The sequence below is a fragment of the Nycticebus coucang genome, chromosome 3 (genome assembly GCF_027406575.1).
Source record: "Nycticebus coucang isolate mNycCou1 chromosome 3, mNycCou1.pri, whole genome shotgun sequence".
NCBI lineage: Eukaryota > Metazoa > Chordata > Mammalia > Primates > Lorisidae > Nycticebus > Nycticebus coucang.
Window position 1 is genome coordinate 129,937,766 of NC_069782.1, and position 11,084 is coordinate 129,948,849.

Sequence of the window (11,084 nt, forward strand, 5' to 3'; positions counted from 1 at the left end):
CTGGGGATCAACTGATGAAAAGAAAGTGAACTGGGACAGCTATCCTTGGTTCTATGACTCTTCCCAGGGTTTGACAGAGGCATTAGAGTGGTAGAGTGGTACCAGCTGGCGAGGAGGACGAGGGGGACTCTGGAGAGGATAAACAGGACCCAAGAGAACAAGGAGAAGATAAAGGGAATATGAGAGAAAGGAGAGACCAAATATATTGTTATTAGAGATTGGAGCATGCTAAATTGCAAAGGGAGATGGAGACCCCTTCATACCAATGCAGAGGACAGGCAAGTTGTGTTCCAGAAGACAAGTATGGGGACCAGGGATATCTCCCTCATATTGACTTGCTTTGCCTCCATCCCAGAACACTTCTAAGAAAGCCTCCCATCCTCCAGGCTCTAGCTAATAAAGGCCTCCAGGGACAGAAGTCCAACAGCTGGTGGGGGCAGCAGATTTTGCTATTGGAACTTGATCCCATCCACTTGCACTGTTGGCTCAAAGCTGATGATTCACTTCAGGGATGGTTTTCTATCATTTAAATGCCATAAACACTAACAGCACAATAGCCCCCTGGCTGGCCCCTTGCTCACCACACCTGCCAGGCCCAGCACCTTCAGCTACACTTGGAGAGGACAAGGATGGGTGTCCTTTAAGCCTGAAGGAAAGATGGGGTGCTAGGGAGTGGAGAGGTAAATAAGATGATAGCAGTCCATTTTGGCTACTGGGGAGACCACAGCTGAATATCTTGCTGAGAAGGAATAAAACCAGGTCATCTCTCTCCCATCTCCATCTGGGTTTGGAATGCAAAGAGACAGAGGCAAAGGCAGACACAAATACACAAAGAGACACAAAGAGCTACACAGTGCAGAGGTGCACACACAACTGATTGCAGACAGAAGTTTAGCTAATGAGGCACACGTGGACCTGCTCATTTGGGGGCAGAGCTGCACACATATATATGCAGGGCTCATTCCTCTTTCCATTGAGTACCCCTGATGTGAGTAGAGGCAGGCCCCTCTCTTCCAGGCCTCATCCCTTCCCCTTTGTGTTTTTCCAGGTCGGGACATGGCGAGCACCACTCTGCCTGGTTATCCCCCTCACGTGCCCCCTACTGGCCAGGGAAGCTACCCCACCTCCACCCTGGCAGGAATGGTGCCTGGTAGGTGACAATACTGCAGCTGCCTAATCTGGGTGGGGGTAACTAAATTGTGGGTAAGCTGCTGAGTGGTCTGTAGTCCAAGGCTGGGGTGGGGGGAGACACAACTTCCTGCCCTGCAAACCACTGCTATCTGTCCCTCTCTCTCTCTAGAGGCTGCAGTTGGTCCCTCATCCTCCCTCGTGAGCAATCCAGGGAGAAAGCTTACAGAAGTGCCCCCTTGTGTGCAACCCACTGTATGTCATGGCCCCTCCACAGCGCCCACCTAAGGCTGTGCCCTAGGAGCACTCAGCCTCAGTTCTGCCCTCAGTGCCCCAGCCAACCCCCAGCCAGCTGACACTGCTTAGAAGAGCCTGCCCTGGTTTCCATGGAAACTTGGAGCCAAGAACCATTTCCAGGGACATGTCAGTCACTCAGACAAAGCCACCCAGGTCCATACCAAGCCACAGGGGAAGACCAATGTTGAGAACCAACCCCAACCCAGAGAAAGGAGGCAGCTAGTCCCTAAGAAGAACAGAGGACAGGCTATGGCAGGAACTAGAGAGACTGTGGCTTCAGACAGACAAGCTAGAACACCCTACATCTCCTCAGAGGAACCCAGGCCCTCCCTCTCCTCCAGGGCTCTGACCCACCCCGTCTGAAAGATGGGTTTGGGCTGTGTGGATCAGAGAGGCAATGGCTGTATTTGTGGGTATGGAGGCTACAGCTGGAGGTGGTGCTACCCCCAAACCCTGCACCCCAGATTGGGAGGGGCGGGGCTTAAAGCCAAAGACAGATGAATTTCCTATGTGCATAATCACCAAAACACTCTTGTCTTAAAGAGGGTTAAGACTCATTCAGCCTGCAACCCACCCTTTCTGGCCACCCCCTGAGTGGCCTTTTCTTGAAGTTTGACTCTCACTGGTGGGGGGAAGGAGGAAGATAGAAGAGGGTGATTGGCCCCATCCATCCAGGGACCTTCAGGGACAGCCCTGGGTAAGCAGAGCTTGGGGCTTCAGTGATGGCAAAGATGACGTTTGCTGCAGGGTGTTACAGAACAGGGGCTGAGGGGAGTTGGACGTGTGCGTGAAGGGACTCTTGCCCAGATTTAGGGGAGGGAAAGTAGAAGCCTTCTAGGGGAGCAAGGAGATTCTGGGGAGAAAATCCCAGCAGTCGGCAGATGGAGGCTGGAGGAGGTCTCAGCAAAGTAGGGGTGAGGGAGGAGTGGCGAGGTGGGGGTGGGGAGTCTGCAGGGAGGTGGGGATGAGGGGAGTCGCAGAGAGCTCATGGTGGCAAGGGGGGAGTCGTTAAACAGAATCTAGTGCTGATGAGGAAATTACACTTGTTTCATTAGCGATGGGGAAGGAGATAGCTCAGTTCCTCTTGGTCACAGTTGAGCTCAGAAGCTCATTATCCTGCTGCACGCATGCTTTCCCTCCTCGTCAATAAACAGGCTTTCCAGTGGCTGCATCCCCCACCCCCACCCCAGCTCCCTCTCAGAGAGGGGCCCCTTCTCCTCTACTTAACCCGCGGTTAGGGATCACTGTAAACAGTCTGGGGTCATCACACAGGAGAAAGGGCGAGGGGGAAACCTGGAAGCCTGGCCTTTCTCCCGCGGAGGGAGGGAGGCAGCTTCCGACGGCTCTCAGCCCACGAGCCCTCCGCTCGCCGCTCTCGCACCAGCGGGCAGTCCACCTGCCTCCCGCTGCCTCCATCCCCTGCTGTACCGCCAGCTTACAGAACCACTCGAGGGAAAGGGGGGGGGTCCCAGTAGAGCCCCACACCTTGTATTGCCACCGCACTGTGATGCCACTCTGAGGACTTTCCGGGACAGTGTCATCAGACCAACCCCCCTGCTTCCATCCCGTGGAGCTGTGACTCCTAGAAGCAGAGTGTTCACTGTAAAGGCCCTTGGTCCCCAACGCAGCGGGATGGGCGCTCCTGGACAAACCCTTCCGGGTGGCACCGGCTCACAGGTCTAAGATGTGTTAGGCGCGGGGGTGCTTCCCACTTCCGCCCCCGACTGTTGCCACGCAGACTGCGGGACTGCCCCGCCTCCGCGCGGCCAGCACTCTCGCAAAAGCCATTACCCTGCCCGCGACACCTGCACCTCAGACCCGGAGCGGGGCGGAGAATCGTCCGGAGGGGCTCGTGGTGTCCACTCCGGTGTGCGTGTGTCTGATCCCCATTCCCCCACCCTCCCGCAGGGAGCGAGTTCTCCGGCAACCCGTACAGCCACCCTCAGTACACCGCCTACAACGAGGCTTGGAGATTCAGCAACCCCGCCTTACTAAGTGAGTACGCCACCTGGCTGGCCGGCGGCTCAGCGCGTCCGCCCGCCTGCCCGCAGTCCCTTCCTCCCTCCCTCACTCCAGCCCTCCAGCTCCGCGGTGGAGCTTTCGGAGGCGAGTCCCACTCCCGCGACCCAACCTCTGGGTGCCCAGCCGGGACAGAGAACATGCTAGTTAGTGCAGCACTGAGACTCAGGGACCCCTTGAGGACACTCTCGTCTCCTCCCTTCTCCTCCCTTCCCTTCCTTCTTTTTCCCCTCTCCTCCGCCCGGTAGCTAGAGTCTCCGCTCCACTTTCACTGTTGAACCCCCCCCCTCCCACCAGGGCGCGCGGCCCGGCATCATTGATCCGGTCCCTGTCCCGCCGCGTGAACGCAGCTCTTCTCTGGGCAACTGGCCCCACGGCCCAGCCATGGTGTCCCCACCCGGATCCCGCTGGACCCCAGCCCGGGGAGGTCTTTGCTTTGCTTTTCTTTCCTTTTTTGTTCTCCTGTTTGTCCTCTCACCCAGCCCATTCTTCTCCTGTGTTAACTTCCAGGTTCCCCTTATTATTATAGTGCCGCCCCCCGGGGCTCCGCCCCTGCCGCTGCTGCCGCTGCCTATGACCGCCACTAGTTACCGCGGGGACCACATCAAGCTTCAGGCCGACAGCTTCGGCCTCCACATCGTCCCCGTCTGACCGCCCACCCCGGAGGGAGGGAGGACCGACGCGACGCGATGCCTCCTGGCCACCACCCAACCCCACCCATGTCCCAGGACCCCCACAACCCTTCACATCACCCCGTCAAAGGCCGGACAGGACGGGTGGAGCCGCGGGCGGGAGCCTCAGGCCCGGGCCCGCAGCCCCCAACCCCGCCCACCGCCCCTCCCCGCCTGCCTGGACTGTGCGGCGAGACTCGGCCTCCCTCGACTGGCCCCGGAGCCGGCCAGCCACCCAGCAGACTCGGGCCGGGCCCGCGTGGGCGCGCGCCCCTAACATTTCTGTGACACACAATCAGAGCGGACTGCAGAGCAGCCCAGCCCGGGAGCAAGCCAGCCTCAGCCGCTAGGGCGCCAGGAGCTTCGCCGGAAGGGCAGGCAAAAGAAATTAAGAACAAAACGACTTTTTACAGGAGGAAGAGCCCCTTGTCGAACCCTTTGGCAAAATGCCCTATCCCCTGCAGCCAGCCGTTCTGCCCCCGCCTTCTGGGTGTGCCCTGCCTAAGAAGACCAAATGAGCGGACACGGGTCGGGCTCTAGGAACCGGCTTTGAGGACGACAGGCCTTTCCAAAGTTGGGACTCAAGAAGAGCCGGCCCCAGCAGCCCGCACCTGCGGAACCCGACATCTGGCTCTTACCTGCTCCGCCTCGACTGCCTAGTTCCCCAGGGCCCAGCCACCTCCTACCATCTGACCCGACTCTCAGTCCTGCCTTGCCCTTACCTCAGGCCTCCCTCTGTCCCACCTGCTGGCCTTCCAGATTCCCCTCTTGCCCGTCCTTTGCCCATCCCACGACGCCCTGCACTTCTCCTCCCTAACCCGCCGCCCCATCGGACGCTCTCCCGGGCCGCCGCAGGATCAGTTTCCGTAGGCCGGGGACACTGGTCTTCCCCAACCAGTTACTTGATGCCCCCTCCCCCGACACAGACTCTCTCGATCTGCCAGTGGTGGGAGCCGCTTCTGAGCTGGCGTTGAGCTGTCGCAGGTTGGAAATGGGAGGCTGCCCACTCCTCACCACTACCTCCCAACCTCCTCCTCTGGCAGGAACTGAACAGAACCACAGAAAGTCTACATTTATTTAATATGATGGTCTTTGCAAAAAGAAACAAAACAACACAAAAATCCCACAGGCTGCTGCTTTGTAGAAAGACGGTGTGTGTCGTGTGAAGGCGAACCCCAGTGTATATAACCCCTCCCCCTCCGCCCGGTCCCGCCCCGCTCTATAGAGTCCCGGTAGCCCGCCAACCCTGCCTGTAGATACGCCCCGCTGTCTGTGCTGTAAGAGTCGCCGCTCGCTGGGGAGGGAGGGAGGGACACAGCTACACGCCCACTAAAGCACAGCACGTCCTGGGGGAGGGGGGCATTTTTTATGTTACTAAAAAATTACGAAAGAAATCTCTATGCAAAATGACAAACATGGTCCTGTGGACTCCTCTCGCCTGTTTTGTTGGCTAATTCTCTGTAATTCCGCGTTTTCGCTTTTTCCTCCTGGCATCTCTCCACTCTCTCCATCTCTCCCGTCTGCTTCTCTCTCCCTCTGTCTCTGTCTTTCTCCGTCTCTCTTTTGTCTTTCTGTCTCTGCTCCTCCCTTGGCCTCTCTCCCCAGCCCTGCCTCGGCCGCCCTGTGGGCAGCCCTGTCCTCGCAGGCTACATCGGAGGCAGCAGCTCCAGCCCCCTGGGCTCGAGGCCGTGCCCCGCGCCTGCTGGGCGGCCGGGCCGCCCTGTCCCGCCCCGTAGTTGCTCTCTCGGTAGCGGCGATGCGCCCTGCATGTCTCCTCACCCCTGGATCGTGACGACTCGAAATAGCAGAAACAAAGTCAATAAAAGTGAAAATAAATAAATAAAAATCCTTGAACAAATCCGAAAAGGCTTGGAGTCCTCGCCCAGATCTCTCTCCCCTTTGAGCCTTTTTATTTAAAAAGGAAAAGGAGAAAAGAGAATAGTTTAAGGGAACTGCCAGCGCTCAGCCAGGCTCCAGTGGCCCGAGCTGGGCTGCCAGGGCACCGAGGTCTGAACTCCGAGGCCGGCCCATCCTGGCCCTGTGGGGCTGGCCGGGTAGAGGCCCTGGACTCAGACCCAAGCCTAACCTTCGAAAGGTCTCCTGACGGTTCTGGTCTCCTCGGCCACTTTCAGCGCGTCAGTTCGTTTTGATTCTTTTTCTTTTTCTTTTTGTGCACATAATAAATAAATAAATAATAATGATAAATAAGAATAAATAAATAAAATTTTGTATGTCACTCCCCACGGCTCCAGGTTTGTCTCTCCCTGTCTCTGGGTGGGCCTCCTTCACACTGGTCATCCCAATAACCCCCTCGATGATCCTCTCAACTACACTCCCACTGTGACCCCCTCCAACCCGGTTGCCCAGACACACTTGGCCGCTGAAAGCAAAGGCAGAGACTGGCCTATCCATCAGTAGCCTCTTTTCCCCTAGGTACTCCTGCCCTCAGGGTAAGCAGTTCTCACTTTCTGAATTTCAGAATTAACTCTGAAATTAACTCCAATAATTCATCTATACCAGGCCAACTCTGCTGTCCTGGCACTCTACCTGCACCCACATTTAGGGTGCAGCAGGCTCTCAGACCTGGATGTCCCATGCTCTCCCCACCTGCGGGGGGTTGGGAGGGGTGGGAGCATAGAGGTCGCTGTCCTATCAGCTCCCTTGGCTCACTTGTGCCCCAACTTTATCCCCAGAGTATGCAATGAGACCACGGAGACCTGAAGATGCTTCCACAAATTACTTCTGGGCCTGAGAGTGCCAGACCCGAGGAAACTCAGGGAGCCAGCTCATGATACTTTGCCCACCCCCTGTGTCTTGTGGACTCTCAGGCCTTGGCGAACAGCAGCTGGGACTGGTGGCCTCAGTACTGTGATCTAACAGTCCCTCAGATGGTCGGCTGACTCCATGAGAATGGATTTCTGTTTGTCTTTGTGGGTCTATATGTCGCTGGGTGTGTCTGAGAGTGAGATAATAGAACTGTCTTTTTTAGACATCTTTCTTCTTATGCCCAGGAGTTCAGCAAAGGATCTGTGGGTCTGTCCCTATGTCTCTGTTCCAGTTGGAGGAGGGATGTGGTGACTGTCTAGGATTGTCCTGTTGCATCAGAGATACTTGGGAGGGTTGGGAGGGTTAGGAGGGAGATGGGAGGGGGAGAATCCCCACAACCCTCCCCTTCAGCAACCTCCTAGCTCTAACCCTCCCACTCTTGCCATCGCCAAGGCCCTGGCTTCCACTTGGACTCACTCTGGGAGACTTTTCTTCTACACCCATGGGAAACCTTCCCAGCTCTGCTTCCACCTGCGCCTTCTCCCATTTGAAAGGCTCTTGAAACTCTAAGCCAGAAATAACTGGTGTGTGGGGGAGGGGTGTGCTTGGTTCAAGCAAGGCTGTGGGCAGACTAAGGAATGACCTTCCCCCTTGGCTGGCTGGGGCAGTGTTTATCCTTCCTATCAGGATCCAGAGACCTTTCCTTTCCCAAGGCAGTTTGTCTATACATATATCATGGCACCTAAAGGGTATATGAAGGACCCCCCAAAATCAGCAATCCCCCCCACAATCAAGTCCACTTCTTTCCATCTCCCTCCTCTTCTCCTCTTTATTTCTCAACAAACAGCAGCAGTCCCACTTTCTACCCTGTCAGAAATCTACCAATCTCCTAAAAGAGTGGTCTTCAAATTTCTTTGTTCATGCACCTTATTGGCAAAAAGAATTCTGAACATGTACTCCCAATATAAGTGTATTTACTTATTTACAAATTCCATAAATATACTACTAGACTGGTTAAATCTTATAAAATATAAATGAGAAAAGGGATGAGATTGGAATTAGATAGAAATAGAATTTCTGATTTTTTCTTCTCATACCCAAATGGATTCTCTTGAATCCCCTGGAAAATATGAACCCTAGTTTGAAAATCCTGCTTAAACCCATGAAAATCCAGTATGGCAGAACTCTTAAGTATTGCCTAATGCCCAGTAAGTGAGTTTGTGGACGTTACCGAGGCACTGGGTTTACTGCCCTCATCATATGTAGCAGGTACCTGACCACTCGTGCCTGGCTTTGCCTCCAGGTTCCCCAGACAGGAAGCCCTACTCTGCCCAATCCATCAATTTGGGAACCAGGGCCTCTTATGTGGATCTCACCAGAAACTGTTGTCTTTTGTTTCTGGTCTCTTTCATACCGAATTGGACAGCAAGGACCCCACTGTTTATCATTTCTGCCCAGATGCTTTCATGCTGTTACTCCTGGGGTGCTGATTTTGGTTTGGAATCACCCTGAGAGTTCCAAACATGCTCTCTAGTCCTTAGCCAGTTGCCTGTTCTAACTACAATCTCATTACCCACCCCCAGTACAAAAAGGGTCTATTCTCCAGCTTCAGCTTATTTTCCCCAAAACTCCTTTTGACTTTGCTAGTTCTGTCCCCACCAACCCCAACAGAGTTCTGGGCTGAGGTACACAATGTATGACAGTTGAAACAAATGAGAAACAACAGTAGCGGAGCCATGAAGGCATAGAAGTATACCAGATAAACTGTGGCTATAGTATTGTACCTAGGCAGAAATGGAGGGGGCAGGAGAAGGTGGCAGGACATGAAACTTAATATTAGTTGGTCACTAGGACACTTCATGGGATATCAAAATGGTACCTATTTCACAAACACACACACACACTGCCACTTTAAGGAAGCCACCCCAGCCACAGCCCCCTCCCGACCATGCAGACAACATATTTGTATGAGCAACTCTCTTACTGGTACAGAATTGGACTTGTACACAAATCCACACTGAACCAATCAATCCTCATCTCTGAGGAAACAAGAAAGTATAGAGAGAATGAGACCATCATTCTTGAGTAGCAAAGCCTGATGGAGGCCCTAAGGGATTCCCTAGTCTTCCTCGTTGCAGTAAAGGTAGCTTCATTCTACCAGTCACTCAAGCCCCAAACCTAAATCTTCCCTGACTCCTCCTATCTTTTGCATCCCACATCTGATCCATCCGCCAAACCAGAGAGTTCTGCTTTTAAAATAGATCCAGAACATGTTCACTTCCAGTTACCCATACTGTACCATCCTGGTCCAACCCAGCATGATCCCTCACCTGGACATGCAAACAACAAACAAAAAGTTTTTATTGGCCAGGCACGATGGCTCACACGTGTAATCCTAGCACTCTGGGAGGCCAAGGTGGGTGGTTTGCTTGAGCTCACCAGTTCGAGACCAACCTGAGCAAAAGGGAGACCCCGTCTCTACTAAAAATAGAAAAACTGAGGCAAGAGGATTGCTTGAGAATGAGTTGAGCTATGGTGCCACAGCACTCTACTCAGGGCAACAGCTTGAGACTCTGTGTCAAAAAAAAAAAGTTGTTATTGGTATTTCTGCTTCTATCTTCACCTACCTCCAGCAGCCGCAGTGATTGTCTAAAATGTTCAGCAATTCGTGTCCTTCCTCAGCTCAGAACCCTTCAGTGGCTCCCCATCTCTCTCAAAGTCAAAATCCTAAAACTAAAACATCCTAAAACTGACCTCTAAGGTTCTACATTCCATCCTTCACTCATCCCCAAGACCACCATAAATCGCTTCCTATCACTTCCTCCAGCTCACTGTGTGCTCTGAGCCTGCTGGCCTCTGGGTGATGTGCTTCTATCACAAAGAAACATTTGCACTTGATGTGCCTTTTGCCTGCAAATTCTCACCCAGACACCACCATGACTGACTCCCTCACTTCCTTAAGGTCTCAACTCTAAAGTTAACCTAATGGGCAAGACCTTCCCTGACCACCTTAAATCAAACAGCATGCCCCCTACCATCACTCTGTTCCTTTCCCCTGCTTCCCCACATTGTTTACCACCACTTGACAGATTACATGTTTTATTTTGTATGTCCCTCCTCTCCCATTAGAATGTGAGTTTCATGAAGACAGACTTTTGTCTCCTCTCTTTACTACTATTTCCCCAGTGTTTGGGACTGTGCTCAGCACTCAGGAGGTATTCAACAAATAAATAAATGGAGTGATAACGAAGAAGAAATCATGAGTAAGCAAGAGGTTTGAGGTAAGGGAGAGATCACAGAGTAGAGGGCCAGAGATGATAGGAGCCCTCAATCACAAACAGGGGGAGGATGACCCTAGATAGCAACTGAGTTGCTAATGAGGAGGTTGGAGAGGACAGATGCTATTCTTGCTTCTGCTGCAACCCAGAGGTTTGATTTGGGTTTGTTTTGTTTTTTGGGGTTTTGTTTTCTTTTGAGACAGAGTCTCACTCTGTGCCCAGGGTTGAGTGTAGTGGCATCATAGTTCACAGCATCCTCAAACTCTTGGGCGCAAGTGATCCTCATGCCTCAGCCTCCCAGGTGGCTGGGACTACACATGCCTACCACAACACCCAGCTAACTTTTCTATTTTCAGTAGAGATGGGGGTCTTGCTCTTCCTCAGGCTGGTCTTGAACTCCTGAGCTCAAGCAATCCACCTGCCTCAGCCTACCAAAATACTAGGATTAGAGACGTAAGCCACCACACATGGCCTGCAACCCAGAGATTTGAGACTCATGAGCACCGAACTCCTCCAATAACTCCCAGCATGACCTGGGCCTGCGGGTTAATCTCTGGTCTTTGTGATACAAATAGTTCTACAGTTCCCATGGTACTCTGTCAGGGATGGCACCAAAGTTGCATCTCTCCTTCCACTGGGAAACTTACCCCGCCCCCATCCTATATAGTTCTGTCAATCAGAGTGCCCCATCAGCTCCTGACTACAGATTTGGGCCTGTGATCTCTATCTGGTCAAGGAGGACCCCATGTCCCTGGGCACAGCACATAGACCTCAAGTTAGAAACAATAGGAGTTCTCCCCTATTATTACTGTACACAGGCTATTATTGAGTATGGGAAGAGGCAGGGTGTCTTCTTTTGGACTGTGAGCTGCAATGATGAGGGCTTAGGACCCCTTAGGACTCCCCTCCACCATGTGGAGGATTC

At 53.3% G+C, this 11,084-nt stretch overlaps 1 protein-coding gene across 7 annotated transcripts in view; it reads left to right on the forward strand.

Moving 5' to 3' along the window:
- PAX2 (paired box 2) overlaps positions 1 to 5,981 on the forward strand; it is an 83,003-nt gene extending 77,022 nt beyond the window's left edge. For 3 of the 7 annotated variants that reach the window (XM_053583926.1, XM_053583929.1, XM_053583927.1), the window contains 3 exons: positions 1,049 to 1,150; positions 3,334 to 3,420; positions 3,955 to 5,981. In XM_053583926.1, coding sequence (XP_053439901.1) covers positions 1,049 to 1,150; positions 3,334 to 3,420; positions 3,955 to 4,031 — 266 coding nt within the window. In that variant the 3' untranslated portion in view covers positions 4,032 to 5,981. Of the gene's footprint in view, positions 1 to 1,048; positions 1,151 to 1,300; positions 1,384 to 3,333; positions 3,421 to 3,954 lie in introns of those variants that run through there. The other 4 variants (XM_053583925.1, XM_053583928.1, XM_053583923.1 and 1 more) reach the window with 2 other exon arrangements.
- Positions 5,982 to 11,084: the final 5,103 nt, after the last annotated feature.